The sequence below is a fragment of the Camelus dromedarius genome, chromosome 2 (assembly GCF_036321535.1).
Source record: "Camelus dromedarius isolate mCamDro1 chromosome 2, mCamDro1.pat, whole genome shotgun sequence".
Lineage (NCBI taxonomy): Eukaryota > Metazoa > Chordata > Mammalia > Artiodactyla > Camelidae > Camelus > Camelus dromedarius.
This window is the reverse complement of record NC_087437.1, coordinates 71613469-71634464: the sequence shown is the minus strand read 5'-3', so window position 1 is coordinate 71634464 and position 20996 is coordinate 71613469. Positions and strand designations below refer to the sequence as shown.

The following is a 20996-nucleotide window of genomic DNA, read 5'->3' as shown; positions in this document are numbered from 1 at the left end:
GTTACCTGAAGTATCTCCTAAGTCATTTCTCACTGTTGACTTGAATCTAAAAAACCAAGGGACTTGGAGATACTAGTGATACTGTGAAACCTCTTTGCTGCTAGAAGTGCCAGCACTTCTTTCTTTTTTGCAAATAGAAGTAACCACACCTTGTTGATAATTACACGTTGCCATGAAGCACCCCAGAGGACGTTAGCCAGCTCTTCCCACATTGTTTAATGCTGGAGATAACTCAAGTTCCGTGTCAACACACCAAGATGGAGCGTTAATGATTTAAAGGCACATCTAATGAGCTATTTGAACTGGGGCCTCACCATCCTTCCTGCTTATTTGCTAAGAAAAGTATCAAATATATCATGGGCCACCAGACAATACAGTCATAGTGTTTTCTATTTTGCTAAAAAAAAAAAGATAAACGTTGATTTTTTTTTCTTTTCTTGATTATTTAAAAAATGGAAAACTCTGAGGGGGCAAGTATAGCTCAGTTGTAGAGTGCATGCTTAGTTTGCATGAGGTCCTGAAGGGTTCAATCCCCAGTACTTCAGTTAAAAAAGTAAAATAAATATTAACAAGTAAGCCTAATTACCCCCCCAACCAAAAAAACAAAAACAAAAAGGAAACTTGGAAACTTTGAGGTTTTTCCAGTACATTAATTGGCCACGCAAACCAAAACAAAACCTAAGGACCATGTTATACTTAAAACCTAAAGTCAGCAGTAAGAACAACACTGTATTTCATTAAGTCCTCAGTCTAGGATCCTTCAGTTTTTCTATAGAATAATAAGTTTCTAAGAGTGTATGTAAGTTGATTTACATATTAACAGGTAGTGCTCCATTCCTGGAGAAGGAAGACCAAAGCTGAGTGTTACATAGCAAATGTAAATGATACATTAAATGTTATTAGTAATAAAATTAATTAAAATTAAATTGCTCTAGTAATTAATTACTTCAAATTCTTATTACCCTATCTCCTCAGTTTATTTGAAGTGACAGTAATAGCCAAAGACATTGATTTTACTATTGGGAAGAAGTTTTACGCAGATGTTAATTTTGTTACCAGATTGAACAAGGGAGTTTTCAATGGGTTAAACAAGAAGAATGAAGCTGGTTTGAAGGTGTCTGATACTGAAAAATGTGTCCAGAGGAAGCTGAATTATAAGCCTTCTTTCCTGATAAGAAAGATATAGGAATCTTCTTTGTCACAGCTCTCAAGAACTGGGAAATCTCTCTGTTTAGACCACTGAAAAGCTTTTTAGGGGCTAGTTCTCAACCCATGACTTTAAGGAACTTTATTTTGGACCCAGCCTTCTACAGTTGATCCCAAGAATGGCCAGAGGGTGTCAATATGGAATTATGAAAGTATTGGCTAATTAAAAGTGAATATCACCTATGTTTTGGTTAGACGCAAGTGTTTGAATAAAATACTTCATTTCTGAAAGCGGTGGCAAAATTAAAGTTTCTCTAACATCATCAAGTAACATGTTGTTCTAAGTAAAAGCATCCTCTGGCCACTTAGGGTACTTACAGTTGACACTGTGGGCCTTTAAGTGTACAGATAAAAGTTCTCTTCTCCCTCTGCCTAACCTGGAATGCAAAAGATTTTTGACTTTGTTAGCTTCCTCACTGCTCCCCCACATGTATATATTTTTAACTAGGCTTTATTTTTCACAGCAGTTATAGGTTTACAGAAAAATTAAGCAGAAAGTTCAGAGTGTTCCCATATATCCTCTCCCCACTGTCACACAGTTTCCCCTATTATTAATATTTTGCATTAGGATGCTACATGAACTGATATTGATGTTATACTGGCCTAAATTATTACTAAAGTCCACAGTTTACATTAGGTCCACTCCTGATGTTGTACAGTTCTGTGGGTTTGAGAAATGCATAGTGTCATGAATCCATCATTATGGTGGATTGTACAGAATAATTTCACTCCCATAAAAATCCCCTGTGCTCCACCCTTTCATCCCTCCTTCCTTTCCCTCAAACTCTAGCAACCAATGATTTTTTTAAACTGCCTTCATAGTTATGCCTCTTCCAGAACATCATACAGTTGAAACCATACAGCATGTGGCCTTTTCAGACTTGCTTCTTTCACTTAGAAATACGCTTTTGAGTTTCCTCCATGTCTTTTCATGGCTTGATCGCTTATTTCCTTTTAATGCTAAGGAATAATATTCTATTGTTTAAATGTGCCGTAGTTTGTTTATCCATTCATCTATGAAAGACATCATGGTTGCTTCCAATTTTTGGTGGTTATGAATAAAGCTACAGGAAACATTTGGGTGCAGATTTTTGTGTGGACATAAGTTTTCAACTCATTTGGGTAAACACCAAAGAACTTAATTCCTAGATCATATGGTAAGAGTATGTTTAGTTTTTAAGAAACTGTCAAACTTGTCTTCCAAAGTGGTGTACCATTTTGTACTCCCACCAGCAATGAATGAGAGTTCCCATTGTTCCACATCCTCACCTGCATCTGGTGTTGCCAGGGCTTTAGATTTTAGCCATTTTATAGATGTATAGTGATACCTCATTGTTTTAATTTGCAATTTCTAATGGCATATGCTACTGAGTATCTTTTCATATGCTTATTTGCCATCAGTATATCTTCTTTGGTGTCTTTTCAGATCTTTCGCCCACTTTTAAATTGTTTTGTTTCTTTACTATTGAATTTTAACTATTCTTTGTAGATTTTGGGTACCAGTCCTTTATCAGATACAAGTTTTGCAAATAGTTTCTCCTTGTCTGTGGGCTTGCCTTTTCATTCTCTTAATAGAGAATTCACAGAGCAGACGCTTAATTTTTTTTTAATTTGAGGAATTAAAATTAAATGATCAATTTTCCCCCCGTGGATCATATCTTTGGTGTTGCATCTAAAAAGTTGTCATAAAATCTAAAATCACTTAGATTTTCTCCTATGTTATCTTCTGGAAGTGTTACAGTTTTGAATTTTAAATTTAAGTTTATAATCCATTTGGGATTAATTTCTGTGAAAGGTATAAGGTCTCTGTCTAGAGTTTTTGTTTGTTGGTGTTTTGTTTTTGCATATGATGTCCAACTGTTCCTGCATCATTTGTTGAAAAGATCACCCTATATTTTTAGTATTACAGTACTGTGCATGTGTATATACATTTATAGCCCACCTTGGACCAAAGAGTTTGAAGCATCTCCTTACTTGGGGCTCATTATTCTTACCATTGTTCCCAACCTTCTCCTCTGTTACCACCACCCCTGATCTCTACTGTTCTCTTGTTGCTCCTTTTTTCTGTGTATCTTGTGTCTCTCTGCATCTTCCATCCTTTTAGTCTTTCAAATGTTCTGTGAACACTGTGGGCTCATCAAAGGTCTTCCTCTTCTCTGGTCATTTGAGGCTTTGCTATTGGCAAAGATATTCCTTCTTCTGCATCTCAGGACATATGTTTGGTTCCTTCCTTCCTGATTCAGAGCCATGATGAATACTCTCAGTCACTGGAGATCTGGTCTCCCAATTTTTAAGGTTTTGCTATAGACTATTAATAATACCAATGGTGTAGGATGAAGAACATACATTATTTGGCCAGTCAGTATTTATTTCTGTTGGCTTCATGTGCCATTATTTCCTTTATTCAGATCAACAAGATTTTCTTTGTCAAGTCTGCTTAGCTAGAGAAGTGTGTAACTGGTTTTGCATTTGAGACTTTTTTTCTGTTTCTTTTTAATCACTAAAAGAAACATAAAATATCCCTCAAAACCATAAGAAAGGAATAATTGTATTTTAAACTTAAGAGCTAAAAGGACCTCTTAAATCACCCAATCTCTTCTCACTTAACAGAGAAAACTGAGTTGGTAAAATTAATTGCTTGTCCAAGTCCTGTAACTAGTTTGAAACAAAGCCAGGAACAAAGATCAGGTTCGTGAGGACATTTCCTCAGGATATTCCTACTAAACCACTTTCCCTCCCACAAGAGAATATCTGTCATGCTTTTCAACGGCAATAAAAATAATTTTTAAACACCATAGTTATACTGTCACAGTCAGGTCATTTGATCATACAATTTAAGGGCTTCATGTCTGACTCTCTTACAATACTGAAAATTGAAAAGATGATTCTCACTTTTGTTTTTCCCCATGAGTTGTCCATGCATCCATTTGCCTGTGTAAGTCAGGCAAGCAATGCTGACACTAAGTAAAACTGCAAGTGTGACAGGTTTTCTTCATTGTTTCCCAGAGCCACAGCCACCCACCAACCATGATCTTACCCTGACACCCTGTGGACCAGTCTTCATCTTTTCTGGGCTTTACTGTCATTGATGCTGGGTTCCTTCTTTGTGCCAGACACAGGGCAGCTTGGAGACCTAAGCAGTTAACCTGTTACTCTAGGGCAGTTGATTAATCCTGAGAACTGGTATTTCTGGATCCCCACCAAATAGCCATGAAGATAAGCCATAGCAAACAGGAATAACTGACTACTTCTGTCCATCCAGACCCAACTGCCCTTGTGTGGACAAAGTGACTCACAACTATTTTAATTTATCTAACTGAGAGTGTACGTTATGCTCCTCCCCAAATTAACATGTAAATGCTCATGGTTCTATTTTATCCTCTCCAAGAAAAGGGATCCTATATTTGTCCCCGCTCTCTCCCCACTTCATCTTCACTGAAAGGGGGGAATTATAGGTTTTTGGGAGAAAGACAATGTTCATCTGGGTAATAAAGGGATAAAAAGTGGAGGCTAAGGAGAGAGGCAAACAGGGTGAAGTCTGAGTGTGCAGACGTGGATTGGAGAGATCTGCAGACAGTAAGGCTCAAATTAGTTGTAGGGTATGAGTGAAGTAGAGAAGGAAGGAGGATGTGGGGTCAGGCAAGGTTACTGACTGCAAGCAACAGAAATCAACTGGCTACCATAAACAGAAAAAGAATTTACTAGGAGGCTATTGGGTAGCACCCAAACCTGAGTGACCAAGCTCATGCTCTGGGGACTCAGAGAGACTACACTGCAGGAAACCATAGTCACGCAGCAGGAATGGTTTGGTCAGGATGCTCATCCAGGTACCACCACCTCCTCTGTCATTGGATGTGGTCACCCTTGGATGCTGCCATGGTCCCTACTGGTGTCATCATTGCCAGTGAATGTTAAACTCTCCCTTCATCTTTGTATCATTTAATCACCATTGAAAGTACCAAGTGGGAGCATCCAGCTATCTGAGTGTGGGCCTCATATCTGCCCCTATGGCGTCCAAAGGCAGCCTCGCCTCCCGCAAAACTCATCCAGGGAGGTGGAGGGGAGGAAGTTCCTCTAAAGGATGCAGGTCATTTGGATGCTGGGTAGCCCCCAAATCAACCCTACCAAAAGTCTTCACGGGGTGTTCCCAAGCTCGGGCATTGTGGGAAGGCAGCTCTACGGACCCAAACATAAGTAATCAGAACCAAGATATGACAAGGAATATGAAAGAAATCTGGGCTGCTGCAGGCTTCTTTGCCGGTTTAAAGAAGAACATCTCATCTGAGTGTCAGAGAAGAATTCAAATCGTATATATCATCCCTGCCACAGCGTTTACTCCATGATTAGGAATAGTTTTGTCTCTTAAATGTGGCCTTCCCTGAGGCCTCTGCTGCTTGTCTCAGGACATTTTCTTTGAAGATTTTGAAGAGGAAGAAGTTTGCAGCTGATAGGTTTTGTCTTGTTTAGAAAGCAGTTTCCTTTAGGTAATATTTATATCCTGACAAAGCTTATTTAAAATTGTAAGTGGCACCGGTCCGGCAATAAACACCACTACAGAAATAAGCAGCTGATAAGCATCAGCTCCTAACTCTGACAATCATAACAGTTTTGTGGTGCGTTTCCATCTTTAGAGCATGAATTAATTAGGGCTCAGAATAACGCTGGAAGAAACGAGCCTGCAGAGCAATCACTCGGCAAGTGGATAAAATCCTGGGAGTAGATCCTTGCGTTCTGCCTTGAACCATAAAATAATTCTTTCTTCCTGTTCGACCCCCTCACAGGATAAGGAGTATAAGCAGGAAATAGAGAGGAAATGACAGAAAAAAGGAAAAGGAGTCACACACAGAGATGCGCAGACTCGGGGACCTGAGAGTTGGTGAACTAGCAGAGGCCCCGGCTCTTTCCCAGGAGCCAAGCCCGGAGAAGCCTCATGCCAGAGGGAGGGCAGCGGGAGGGAGGAACCAGTGCAAAGTGTGTGAGAAGCCCTCGAGAGACAGAAGATGGTCGGCTCCTGGCGTGAGAGGCCCTGGGTAAGGAGTGGGTTGGGGGACAGCTTTCTCCTGGTGCTGTTCTGCCCTCCTCATGTTGGCCCACATGGACTGCCGCCTGGCCTGCCTCCTCATCCTTGTGAGGGAGGAAACTGGCAGCACCAGCCCAGGGCTGGCTGGGCTCACGGGATAATGTCTGTGGAGGCTGGAGTGGAGAAGAATAACCACTGTGCCCTTGACCACCTGACTCTGAGTGATCCCTGCTTCCCCACTGCCCTCTTCGCAGGGCAGAGGACAGCAGATAATGATGGGAGCAGGAACAGTGGGGACAGAGAAGTAGAAGTCAAATTACCAGCAGGGGGTAGAGGGGTGGGCAGACTGGATCCCTGAGGGCAGGTAAAAGGGGCTCTCCAGCCTCCCAGTTCCTGCTTCTACTCTGAACTCTCCTCACATTTAGCTCCTGCCCTTTGGGGTTCTCAGTACTACCTCAGGTAGCTGATACCCCACAGAATCAGAACTCACAGGAGAAAATAACAATAGATCTGCAGAAAGAAGTCACGTGAGAAACGTCAGCCTTTACCAAATCTAGCAGAATTAATGAGCAGAAAGAATAAGATCTCAAAATAAGCAAGTATCTTCGAAGAGATACTGATAGGGGAACACCATTAAGATGAAACAGGTTATAGTTATAAAGATGAAGCAACTGGAGCTCCCAGATTTAAAAAAAAAAATCATCCTGCCCACATAAAGACCTCAGCAGTGGGTTGGACATTAGAATGAATAACAGATTAGAGAACTGAAGGGTCCAGAACACAAACAGATGAGGAAATCGGGAGGGCAGACCCAATTATGATGTCAGCAGGGGCCCCACAAGAAGAAAATAAATGGAGAGAAAAGAAAATCTGTAGAAAGAATGCTGAAGAATTAAGAACAGCCACTTCCCTGATGTCCTGGGGTGTTTTTCAGGACTTGTCGGAAGCTACAACCTTAGCTGGGCTACCTCACTCATACAAAAACAGTAATGATGTGTAGTGTGTGTCCTAAGAGTCAAAAACATGCTTGACTCCAAATAAGTCACAGATAAAATCCTCAAAGGGGACAAAAGAAACACATGGAACAGTTAGCAAATATTTAAAAAAACATGAAGATATGATGTAATTGAGTGCTAAATTGGGTAGTACGGGCCATAAGTTTTATGCAATTAAACGGCGAGATTAGGGTCTGTTAGGGTCTTCACTCGACTTGACACCAGTTCTTGTGAAAAAAAAAACATCTAGGCCAGCATTTCCCAAAGTGTGTTCTTGTGAACCCTTGTTCTGTAGGACAGTCTTGGCACTGGATGTGAAAGGGTTTCCAAGTGTAGTAGAATTTGGTCGTGTTTTAGACTGCCCGACATTGAGCCCTATTCCTGTAGTTCTGGGGGGAATTCCTCATTCATGAGTCTGCACTGGAGGCAGAACTCCTTCCACTATAGAAGTGGAACAGCAGGCATCTGCTTTCTCGCCACCCCCCCAACTCCCACCAAGCTCAGGCTTGGGCACGCAGCTCCCATGCTGCCAATCAGATCTGCCTTCCCCAAACTTTGCCTTGGGAGACAGTGATGCAGGGAAGCAGCTGCTCAGCAGCAACAGAGGCAGCGCTGGTGTCCAGGAATGGCCATGGCATTGGGGTGGTAGCACTTAAAACCTTCCAGAGGCTTTCTATTGTCCTAAAAGTAAATCCCCCATCTCCCTGACATGACTTTAAGACTCTTCAGTACTGTCATGGCCCTTCACGCACATCATGGTTCAGCCAAACTGATTTTCCCTTAATTCTTCAAACTTGCTTCTTGCCTTTCTCTCCCTCTGTCTCTCTCTCTCTCTCCCCGCCCCCCTCTCCCCTACTCTCTCTACCCCCCTCTTCCCTCCTCCCCTCTCCTTCCTTCTGTCTGCTACACTGCTCCCTTTGTTTGGGCATTTCTCTTGCTCTGTCCTGCATTTTCTGGTTAATTCCTACTCATCCTTTGGGAAAATATTCCCCCTGAAAGTCTCCGTCATGCCCTTCCACAGGAACCCGAATGTTAATGCACTCGTCCATTGAACTGGTATTCTATGTGCATACCTGGGATCTCAGTGAGGGCAGAGGCTATGTCCACACTGCTTAGTAATGTCTCCTGGGCCCAGAACAATGCCTGGCACAGGAGGGAAAGTCAAATGTTTACTGAATGAACAAAGTTCATTCTAAAGTAGCTGGCAGAATCCAGACCGTGTAGGGTTCTATATTCCTGGCCTGCCAACTATTATGCCTCTCTTCAGTGACCACCCATGCTTTTATTGGAATTGAAATGTTTAAAATAAAATTTAAATCATAAACCAAAAGAGGAAAGCCTCTTTGAATTTATTTTTGTCCAGATTATTGTTGGCATAATGAAATTGGTGAGATGGGGTCTGTAAAGGAAAGTGCCCTGAATACAAAATGCTAAGAATCTAAAAGTATAGGGAATAAATAGCTCCCAAGGGATAAACTGCTCTTTTCAATGAGATGAATGAGCTGGTCCAGGAAAGCCAGAGGCCAAGCTGTGAAAGAAAATTAATATCCTACGTCAGGTGGACCACATAACCTTCTCCACTGCCAGGGGCAGTTGTGCTTATAAGTGTGTCTCCACACATGGAAAACAGTCAGTAACCGATTGGTGAGTGTGTGGGACTGGAAAAGCACTGCCCCAGCCCGGAGCCTGGGTGGGACGGCTCTGCCTTCTGGTCTGCCTGGTGCCCAGTAGGTCACAAAACAATGGTCACCCATAGTCTAGGGAGGTGGGTAGCCTGGGTGTTACTGTTCCCATTCTACAGGTGAGGAAACTGAGACCCAGAGAATTTAAGTGATTTGTTCAAGGTCACCCAGATAATAGAGGTTAGTGCCAGAAATAAAACCCATATCTTTCTTCACTAAAGCGTAAGTTTATAGAAGATGGCTTTTCAAAGCTGAATCAGGCAAGGGAGGTTTTAAACAGTCACATCAATAACTACAGGAATTATTTTAATGCTTTTCTTTAAAAAAAAAAAAAAGTATAACCTGTGATTAAAGCAGCTCAGTTCCCTGCAGTAGTTATAAAAATTGTGGGATGAAATGCTTCATTTACTAGGACTTTCTAGCCTTTAGTAAAAAAAAAAAAAAAAAAAAAGATTCAGAACTGCAAGGCCACTTTGCTCTGGGGCAGCTGTTTTGATGCAACAGTCACACAGTGGACTCTCCCAGCAGGCCTGCCATCATTCATCACAAAGGCGCTCGGCAGGTGGGCACAAGTCAGCAGTAAGCTGCTGGTCAGGGAGAAGTACTGAGTCTTGGAGAATGACTTCATTACTTAAAAATCCTACAAGTCTAATGCTATGGGTTGACTTCTGTCCCCCCATAATATATGTTGAAGTCCTAACCCCTGGGACCTGTGAATGGGACCTTGTTTGGAAATAGGGTGTTTGCAGATGAAATCAAGTTAAGATGAGGTCATTAAGGTGGGCCCTAATCCAGTGTGACTGAAGTCTTCAGGAGAGGGAAATCTGGACACAGGCAGGCACAGAGAGGAGAACGGAACGTGGATCAGACACACAGAGAGAGAACGCCATGGGGACAGAGGCAAAGGGCACAGTGATGCAGCTACAAGCCAAGGAACATCAAGGATTGATGGTCACCACCAGAAGCTAGGAAGGGCAGGGAAGGATTCCACCCAGGGTCTCAGAGGGAGCATAGCCTGACTGATCTTGATTCCAGACTTCTAGCCTCCAGAACTGTGAGAGAACACATTTCTGTTATTTTAAGCCACCCAGTTTGTGGTACTTTGCTATGGCAGCCCTAGGAAAGCCACACACCCAATAACATGGAATCTCGGGGGCACATTTCTGTCCAGTGCAGCACTAGCTCCATCTTCATGTTTCTTTTCCAGGGAGAACAGTGGAGAAATGAGCCCTGTTAATTAGATCAAAGACAGTGCAAAGTTCTGCAGCTGGCTGGGGGGGGGGGGGGGGAGAGACACGCACACTGTAATCAATGAAGTCAGCATAAGCAGGTCAAGCATTAGTAAAGATGGACTATGGCAAAATGAGCCAGGAAAGCCATGAGAGTATGTTTTGAGGACTGAGTGCCATATTTCTAAATAACAAAGAACCTGTATAAAGTGAGAGTTGTTGCTCAGAAGTGGGCAAACACAAACACCAGCACATCGTGACTTATTTATGATGGTGAGGATGATGACGATGGTGATGGTGATGAAATTTTCAGACATATAAACAAGGACAGAAAACGAAACGAACACCTATGTACCCACAAGTCAGCTTAGGAAACAAACAAACAAACAAAATTTAAATTCCTGCCTTACCCCCACTCATCCTCTTCTTTCATCCCCCAAAGTAACCATTTTGGGGAGATGGTTTTTCATAGGTCTCCTGATTTCTGCATATCTTACAGAAAGATACTGACTGAAAATTTTCTATTCTGTTCTTTCAAGGACATTTGTATAGAGAACAGGCTCGGAAGATAGAGACAGTGTCCCTCTCTGAAGCAAAAGTCAGGCAGGTTTACTGCCCGTTATAAAAGATGCAGTTTCCCTAAGCTCACAGCTCCTCTCCTGTAGTTCAACCCACTGCACGTATGTAGGCATCCAACTGGGCCCATTTACATCCCCTTCATGGCACTCAGGGGCAAGAGGAACCGATGCAAATGTGAGTGTGGGTGCTCTTGCTGCATGCTGTGACAAGACCAATAAAGTCTTGCCTCTAACCCAGGGGTCTGGGTCTTCTATCAGTTATCGATGGAACTGGAAAGTGGGGTAAAGTCTCAGATCCTTCAAAGCTTTTGAAAACAACTACCTTAATTTCGATGTTTATTACTTCCATGTATGTATATTTTACTAAAGATAGATAGATAGATAGATAGATAGATAGATAGATAGATAGATAGATAATCATTTTACTTCTTTACAGACTTTATGTAAATGGGATCATGCAGTGTATCCTTCAGCAACCTGGTCTTTCTTTTTTGGGGGGGGTAGATAATTAGTCTTTCTCTTAATTTATCTTCTTCAGGGTTATCCATGCTGATCCATATTCTAGTTCATTCATTTCATTCTTGTTCATGACTCCTTGTGCGTATGTAAGAGTTTTTCTGGTGTGTAAACTTAGGAGTGGAGATGCTGGAATGTATTGTGAACTCCTCTTCAGCTTTAATAGATATTGCCAACTTGCTCTCTGAAATGGTTGTACCAAGTAATGTTTTCGTAAGCAGTATGCTAGAGTCCCTAGTTCTCAGCATCCTTGCCAATGCGGTGTTGTCACACTTTGGAGGCTTTACCTTTCTGGTGAGTGTGAAGTGTTAACATCTTTTCACTTGTTCTTTGGTCATTCTTCTCTTCAGTTGCCGTTTATATCCTTTACTTGATTTTCTATTGTGGTGTTGTGTTTTTCTACGAGTTTTAAGGATTCTTTCTATATTAAAGATACTGATATTTTGTCTGTTAGATATGTACAAATAACATCTCCTGTTCTGTGGCTTGTCTCTCCCTTTGCTCATGTTGTTTACATAGCTTCTTGATTTCACAGTAGAATAGCAGGAGAAGCCTATATCCCCAGTGGTGTTCAGTGGAGTCGGGAATTCAAATAGTGATAATAACATGATCTGACCAAGCACTGTGTGGAGACTGGGATGTAAGAAGCTTGGGGTGTAGTCATGGTTCTTCAATAGCTGAGCATCCTTGAGGAAGTCACGTCACCTCTATGTCTCGGCTCCTCTTCTATAAATGGAACCTTTGGACTAGATGATCTCCGAGTCCCTTTCCAGATGTACGGTCCTCTAATACTGTGAGTCAGGGTCATGTGCACCAGGCAGGCAACAGCAGGACCTATGTGAACAAGCCCAGCTTCACTATAACTTGGGAAGTAACTGACCAGCCTATGTGGTTTTTCCCGTCCTCTGGGTGCCCACAGCACCTGCTCACATTGCTACTATATCATCACATTATGCTTTTGGGGATAACATCATCTGTTATCCAGATCATGAGCTCCTGAAGGACAGGGTTGCCTTTAAGATACCCTTAGTGCCTCCCCAAACTCCTGACTCAGTGAATGTTTGATGAATGATGGAGGGAGAATGGGAGGGTAAGAAGAAAGAATGGAAAGAGGGAAGGAAGGGAAGAAGGAAAGAAGGAAGGAAGGAAGGAGGGAAGAAAGGAAGGAAGGAAGGAGGGAAGAAAGGAAGGAAGGAAGAGAGAGGGAGAGAGGAAGAAGGGAAGGAGGGAGGAAAAAGGGAAGGACAGAAGGACCAAAGAACCTAAACACCTCCAAGATGTACACCCAGTGAACATAACACAGTTACTGAAACAGTTACCAAGTTATATTTGTGTTTGTAACAAATTTGTTTTACAATGTTTGTTGGATGAAGGAAGAGAACCATTAGCAAATACTATTGTAGCTATTTCACAAATGGAGTCAGTTTTTCAAGATCACACTGGAAAACGATGGTATGGCTAATAATGGAAACCAATAATCTCTGATTCTTAATCTGATGTTCCAACTAACAAAGCCTACAGTCTCATTATTTTAGCAAAACCAAACTCAATTTTGAAGCAAACTCATTTTCATCCTCTTTATGCAACAGAACTATATTACTTATAATTTTGAACTTTTCCCTACTGACATGTTCTAAAAGATTAAAAAGGGACTGTCTAAGCTTTAAGACCTTTCATAATTCTGTTCTATATAATATTAGAGATGGGAGCACTTCAATAATTCTTCTGTCTTAGTTATAATGCAATTCCCTGCTTGTAGTAAACATAGGGAAAAAACAACATATATATATAATAAAATTGCTCTTATTGTCATGACAACAGGAAAAAGCAACAGGAGGGGAAAAATCTTGGCTCTTAAGAATGGTCTGTTACAAGGTGTCAGAGTCCATTATGCATTGTCAATACCTTCATTTAGTTTTGCCTTCATATGGTTTACTTCAGGGCTGCAAATGTAATCCAACTTTCTCAGTGGCATTTAGCCTCTGGAAAAGCAAAGCAAAATTTGAACAGGACTTTTTATCCTTTCCTGGGGTGGTGCATTATCTGCTCATTTTGAAAAACTGCCCAGTGTTTTCTATCTCCTACTCTAATGTATTTTTTTAAATTATTATGTGAGTATCTCTGAGTTTTAAAATTATAATTAGTAAGATCATCATTAAATAATAAAAAAGTAAGTGGATTACAAGAGCCAGACCAGGAATAATAGGGTGTGGAGATAAAGAGCAGACTGCAGTAACCATGACAGTGACACATCTGCTCTGCTCTTCTCCCAGAACACCTACCTCCTGCTGGCCCAGTTTCAGCCCCACCAGCCCCACCAGCCTCTAGACGTGCTAGTGATGTTGGTGATCTCATGGTTGTGCATCTCGGAATAATGGGCCCTTGGCGAGTTGCTGACAAATGGGGCCATCCGCTCGATGGTTTCTTGGAACAGTACTTCCAAGGTGTGGGCTCCAATCCATGTGCATCAGAATCCCCCAGCAAGCTTATGAGAAACACATTGTTTTTAAGTTTTATTCCTGATCTGCCAAATCAGAAATGCTGGGGGTGGGCTTGAGGAATCTGAATGCTAAAAGGCACACTAAAATTTGAGAATCACTGCCTTAGGGTAAAGTGTGAAAAAGAAAAAATGGAGGGGAATCCCTTCTGGCACTAAGTACCTACGAAGGGAGGAGGAGGCTGCAGCCTAGGTAACGAAAAGGGAAGCAGACAAGCTAAAGATGAAGCTGGCCTATTTCACAGATTTCCTGATTTTTTACCTCGGTTCTGACTGCCATAGATTTAAGCTGGAGAAAGTGTGCTCTAAACACATGTGATGTGTACAATGCTGGCGTGTGTTTGTGTTATGCACCTCAAAAGTGAGCCTGCTTCTAAGCTAATTAATTTTGCCAGCACCAAGGATGCCAAAGGTGATGTTTTTCAGCTTCCCAGAAGAGCCAGGCAGGTAAATAGTTAGAACATGGTATGGTCCACAATGAGACAACACTTCACACCCACTAAGATGATTATAATCTAGAAGACAGACAGTACTAAGTGCTGACAAGGATGTGGAGAAATTGGAACCTTTCACATTGCTGGTAATGCAAATTGCTAGAATATAAAATGATGCACCTTTTTGGAAGACATTTTGGCAGTCCCTCAGAAAGTTAAATGTAAGAGTTACAGCATCGTCCAGCAATTCTACTCCTAGGTAAACACTCAAAAGAATTTAAAACATATGTTCACACAAAAACTCGTTAACAAATGTTCATAGCAGCATTGCTTGTAACAGTCGAAAGGAGACACAACCAAAATTTCCATCAACTGAAGAATAAACAAATGTGGTGTATTTATACAATTGGAATATTATTACTAATAATATTTCAAAACTTGACCTAGATGAAACCTGGGTGTGGCAGGTTGAGACCTTTCCAAGAAGGGTCTAGTGGTCTAACATCCATTTTCTGAAACCCACTGTTCCAAACTGACCTTTGTATTCTCACTATTGTATCTTACACAAAGTCATTTGTGAAAGGAGTCTGTACCAGAGAAGAAGTCCCTTTCAGGAAAGTCAGGTGCTAGCAGACTTTCCTCTAAGGCTACTGGACTGAAGGTGGCGTTGGTGGTTTCCGATGCACGTGTGAGTGAATGGAAGAGTGTTTTAAAAAGGTTTATTTAATGTGGATTGATATTGTAATGGAAGGCTTAACTCGGGATCCTGGACTGTCACTTGCTCCTTTGTTCTCCACCCCCTGAAATGTACATGTGCTTCAATAAATTTTTCTCACTTGTCAAAAACAAACAAAAAAACCCCCATGAAAACCAGCAATAAACAGAAATGAAGCATTAGCACATGCTACAACATGGAAGAACCTTGAAAACATTATGCTAAGTGAAATAAGCCAGATACAAGAGAGCATATATTATATTATTCCATGTATATGAAATAGGCAAATCCTTAGAGACAGAAATTAAATTAGTGCTTACTAGGCTTTGGGGAAGGAGGGAATGAGATGTGAGTGCTAATGGGTACTGAGCTTCTTTTTGGGGTGATGAAAATATTCTGGAATTAGGTAGTGGTGATAATTGCACAGTTCTGTGAATATACTAAAAACTTCTGCATTCTACACTTTAAGAATGGGTTGTGTGGTGTGTTAACTATGTCTCAGTTTTAAAAAGTCATGGAAGAAAAGTCTAAGAAAAAAGGAATAAATTTGACTACATTAAAAAAAAATGCTTTGTAGTTGTCTAGAGGAAAAGCTATCTTCTGTTCTCTTCTACTCACACTCACGATACTTCCAACACCAGATGTGTGGGTCTTCCACACATCAAGCAGTTTTGTGACACCGGCTGGATGTCCTACAATTGAATTCAGTTCTGACACTGTCTACCTGGTATTCACATAAGAGCTCATAGGTTAAGGGGTCAGTCCTACAAGACTGCCCACCTGCTACCTCAGATGCCCATTACAAGTCCAGATTGTCACCTATGCTCTGACCAACCATCTATAAATTGGAGGTTCTTGTGACCCACCCCCCAGGTTTGTTTAATTTGCTAGAGCATCTCAGAGAATTCAGGAAAACATTCACTTATTAGATTACTGGTCTATTATTAAAGGATATAACTCAGGATGTGCAATGTGGAAGAGATGCACAGGGTAAGGTCCAGAGGTGTCCCGAGCACAGGAGCTTCTGTCCCCATGGACATGAGGTGCTCCATACTCCTGGCATGTGGATGCATTCACCAACCCAGACGTTCTGCAAACTTTGTATCTGGGGAATTTTTATGGAGGTTTCATCACATAGGCAAGACCAATCATTAACTCAATCTCCAGCCCTCTCTCCTTCCTGGAGGATGGGAGGTAGAGCTGAAAGCTCCATGCTTCTAATCATGGCTTGGTCTTTCTGGTGACCAGTTCTCATGGTGAAGTTCTCCAGGAGCCCACAAGTTTCTTCATTAGAATGAGAGAGACTCCTATCACCCAGGAAATTACAAGGGATTTAGGAGCTCTGTCAGGAGCCAGGGGAAAGACCAAGTATTAGAACCAAAGATGCTCCTAGTGTTCTTATCACTTAGGAAATTACAAGGATTTTAGGAGTTCTGTGCCAGGAATTGGGTGCAAAGACCCTATTTTTTTCTATTATTTCACAGTGGTAGTAACATAGAATATAGAGGTAATCAGAGGCCACATGGGGCTCCCCGCAAGGGAGGGACACCTACTTATTTGGTAGGATGGGGCAGTATTAGGGAAGACTTCCCCAAAAAGGAAGAAGGGATGAAGAGGAGAGTAGAAGGCCAGTTACTGGGGATGGTGCCCTTGTGAGAAATAGCAAGTAACTGGGCTTTGGGGGCTTGGCAGACAAAGAAACTAGAGGAAGAGGCAGTGACAGAGAAGAGCCTGGAGGGATTCAGATCAGTGGAGAAAAGACTGACTTGTTAATAGGTGGTGTTGGGACAACTGGAGAGCCATGTGGAAAAAAAAAATCATTCCTCATAACCTATGTTAGTATTAACTACAAAGGAATAGAGATTTAAATATTAAAAATGTGATGCCATAAATGACTAGAAGAAAAATAGGCCTCAGTAACCTGGAGTGGTGAAAACTTTGACTCTAATTCGAAATCTAAGCAGAAGTTTGAGAACTGTGGTTACTTGAATCTAGTCAAGCCTCTAGCTCTAACTGCCTGTCTACAGGAAATACAGGAGATAAAAGATCCTGTTCAATGACACCACAGAGTGCAATCAGCAAAATGTGGAGCCTGGGTACCTCAGGTTTGTACTGCTCCTTTGTGAACTGCTTTCTTTAACAAATAAATGCAAAAACAGAAAAAAAGGAAGGAGGGTTACTTTTAGATTAAAAGATGCTCAAAATACATATCAACCAAATGCAATCTGTGGATCTTGTTTGCTCCCCCCAATTAAAAAAAACTGAAAAAAAGCACAACTTTTGAAACAAATGAAGAAATTCAAACCCTATGTGGATATTGGATAATTTTAAAGAATTGTTATTAACTTTATTAAGTATGATCATGGTAATGTGCTATATTAAAAAGAGGAGGCCTTATCTCTTAGAGATATAGACTGATTTACAGATGAAATGGTATGATCTTTGGTATTTACTTTAAAATAATCCAAAAAGGATATGTGTGGGAAATGGGAGGTAGAAATGAAGTAAAGTGGTATGTTTGTTAATAATCATTAAAGCTGGATGGTAAGTACATGTAGATTCATTATTCTATTTTATATTCTTATAAAAATCCTGTTCTCATTCTTTTGGGAATAAATCTGAAAATTCCCAGAGCCCCTGAAGGCCTTTTCAGCAGGAAAATGCCAAGATGAAACTGGCATCTGAGGGGTATAGCCCTGGGGCTAAGAAGACTAGATAAGGTGCTGTCAGGAGGTGATGGTGATAAGGGACTGGATGAGGAGAATGTCGAGGTCAGGGAGGGGAGAGTCAGGGTACGGACAGTATGAAGGAGGCAGAAGAGGCAGAACCTGATGACCATGGACTGAGAAAGCTAAAGAAGTAGGAAGCAAGGGTGACTCTCAGGTCTCAGGCTCAGATGAACGACTGTGTGCTGAGACCATTCAACAAGCAAGGAAATCCAGAAGAAATTAAAGTTGAGGGTGAAGGAAGTGATAGGTTCCGTTTCAGACAGGCTGAGTTTGAGGTGCACATGGAACATCCTGAGCTTAGGAAAGAGATCTGCACCAGAGATGGGGTGTTGGCAATGATCAGCTGCCGCAAAATTTCCATGGTAGCATGTAGAGTGTAGGCACAAGTAAGCGCTCCTGTCAAGAGTGAGCACTTCTTATCAAATTAATAAATTACTCCTGGACCGTTGTTACATTAAAAAAGCAAAGTGGCTTAATCAAGAATGATAGCAGAGACCCACACAGTAATAATCTGTGACATCCATGCTGCTCTGTTGCCTCTCAGTTTTCACCTTGAACATGTCATAGATCTCCAGGGTTTAACTGCAAGCTTTTCTTGTTTCATTTCTTTCCCCTGATAAAGGTGTTTTCAAGAGAACACTAAGGCTTGAGTGGGAAGGGATAAATTGGGAGTTCACGATTTGCAAATACTAATTACTATATAGAAAATAGATAAACAACAAGTTTATACTATATAGCACAGGGAACTATAATTAATATCTTGTGGTAACCTATAATGAAAAAGAATGTGAAAACATTCTTGTATATGTATGACTGAAACATTATGCTGTATTCCAGAAATTGACACATTATAAACTGACTATATTTCAATTAAAAAGAATGCAAATTTTAAAAGAGAGAGAACACTAAGGCTTTAGTATATTGGGGGAAAAGAAACATCATGAGAAAGATCAATTTTTTCTTTTACACTTCACCTTTTTCCTATTGTTCTTTCCGTGTTGCCCATGGTATTATAAAAACTGAAGGAAAACACCAAAACCATCTAGATCCAGGGGCACAGTTCAATGTCCTGTCTTTTAAACAGCCGTGGTAGCGTTCAGTCCTTGGGATGACATATGTATTCAGAAGGAGCCATGCGGCTGCTGGTGTAAAACAGCATTTTGTTTCAGGGACTGATTTATGCCTTGGAATAGGGCAAAGAGAAGACAACTCATCCCCTCTGGTATCTGTTGTTGGGGGAGCATCAGGCCATCTGCTGGGCTTTAATAAAACGTGACACTAACATTTTGGTTTGAAGCACAGAATAATTTTCCAAACCAGAATTAAAGTTTGTCAGCAGTTGAGGCACTTGCAGGTCTTTTTTTGTTTTGGGGTTTTTTTTTTTTTTAATAAAGATATTTGCATCTTTAGTATTTACATTCAAATAAGAAGAGAAGCACATTACTCTCCTTTTTCTGTCCTGGGCTTATTCTTGTAATCTTGTGTTGACTGCCCAGTCCAAGCTTCTTGGCCCGGCATTTAAGGCCTCCATAATTTGGCTTCACCCAAGACCACTTAAATCAGAATTTTGGTGGGTTGGACCAACATCAGTTTTAAGTCTCCCCTGATGATTTCGTTGTGCGACCACTGTTGAAACCATCAGTGGTTACAACGTGAATGTGGAGAAGACAGCGAGGGCATTTGGATTATTTATCTTATTGATCAGAAGCAAATGTGAGAAATTAAAGTTTTTCAGAGCTTCAGATGGCAGCCACGATGTTTGATGTATATGCATGGGTGTGTGACTGGTGTTACCGCTCTCTGTCCCGGCTGCAGGTGAACGCTGTGCGGGTGTATGTGAACAGCTCCTCGGAGAACCTCGACTACCCGGTCCTGGTCGTGGTTCGCCAGCAGAAAGGGGTGCTGTCCTGGCAGGTTCCTCTGCTTTTCCAAGGACTGTAAGTGGATCTTTCCCCAACAACTTCATTACACTTGTTTTCTTTCAACATCCTAGACCTTAATTGGTTTTTTCCTTAATGAGGAGAAACCAGACATTCGGAATGCGGACATATTATGCATGCTAAGTGCAAACAGTGGTCATGGTGCATGCCCCCAACCTGCTCAGCTCTGTTTTGTTTCTGTCTTCTTTGAGGTGCCCATAAGCACTCTGCCTAGATTTGTAGCATCTGGAAGAACACTTAGCATTTTAATACTATCCAGAATGTTCTGTTGTTCTTGGTTGGTTAGTGGGTCATCCACTGAGTATTTAAGTCATACTCAACTTAAAGGAGTAACACCTCCCCCATTCTTTACAATGTTTACCACGTGTGCTTTCTTTATCTTGTAATATTTATTGAGTACTACCAAGTGCCAGATGCTGGGGACACAGTAGTGGAAAACAACAACAAAGTCCCTGCCTACTGGAGTTTATATTTTTGCAGGGAAAACTCTCCAAGTCACTAGAGCACTAGTAAGAGCAAACCCAGAAGGCATGCAGACATGGGCACATAGTACAGTGTTTAATCATTTTTGGAGGTTGAGGAGTTTGAAGATTGAAATACTCTGATAGCCTTGACTTGGACTCTGGGGCTTACTTTACGTTCATTTAGAAAAACCTTGAAGAGTGGGAAAAGGAAATCAACTGGTTGTTTTATCGGAAGAGTTTCCCCTTCAAAATCCGGTATTTTTTCCTGATTTAATTAGAAGGATGGTTTGGCGTGTTCACAGCCTAAGTGAACTGGCCAGCACTCAACAGTCCTCTCATCCCTGTTACCACGCCACACAACCCTGTGCCAAACACACTAGCTCTGCAATTACTATCAGTAAGTCCAGTATGAAATTTTAAATGTAAGGACTTGAAATGAAATTTAGGGAGAAGTGAAGTGAGGTGTTTCTTTCCCTGCTTGTTCATGGAGTCTCTTTCTACTTCTGGCTGGTTTTACCCTCGTTTGGCTGCTGCAGATACCAGAGGAGCTACAGCTACCAGGAAGTGAGCCGCACCTTGTGTCCCTCGGAAGCAACCAACGAGACAGGACCTCTGGAGCAACTGATCTTTGTGGATGTAGCATCCATGGCGCCCCTGGGTGCCTACTACAAACTGCTGGTTACCAGGATCAAGCACTTCCAGCTGCAGTAAGCGGGACTCCTTGCAGCTTTTCTCTGTTCGCTTGTCAGCACGTCCTGCGCTTGCGCATGCGCACTTCAGCTGCCTTGCTTCCTACCTTCTTTCCAGATCAACTCTCAAGAAGGAATTCATCCGCGTAGCATATTGTCTTAGCACGTTCTGAATGCTGCTGCTCCCAGCTGGGCGGCAGGGCCTTACTCCGTGCAGTGGGGAGGCAGCAGGGGGCTGGAGGAGAGGGGAAGGGTGTCTGACCTCAGAGGTGTATCTGTTTCCCAGGGTCTGTGAGGGCCCT

General features: G+C 41.7%; 1 protein-coding gene across 5 annotated transcripts in view; it reads left to right on the top strand.

Moving 5' to 3' along the window:
* SIDT1 (SID1 transmembrane family member 1) overlaps positions 1-20996 on the top strand; it is an 88400-nt gene that overhangs the window by 10086 nt on the left and 57318 nt on the right. For all 5 annotated transcript variants that reach the window (XR_010384480.1, XM_064495220.1, XM_031455596.2 and 2 more), the window contains exons 2-3: positions 19417-19538; positions 20542-20712. Coding sequence is in view for 4 of the 5 variants with exons in the window: in XM_064495220.1 (XP_064351290.1) it covers positions 19417-19538; positions 20542-20712 (293 nt within the window). In the remaining variant the exon portion in view is untranslated. The remainder of the gene's footprint in view (positions 1-19416; positions 19539-20541; positions 20713-20996) is intronic.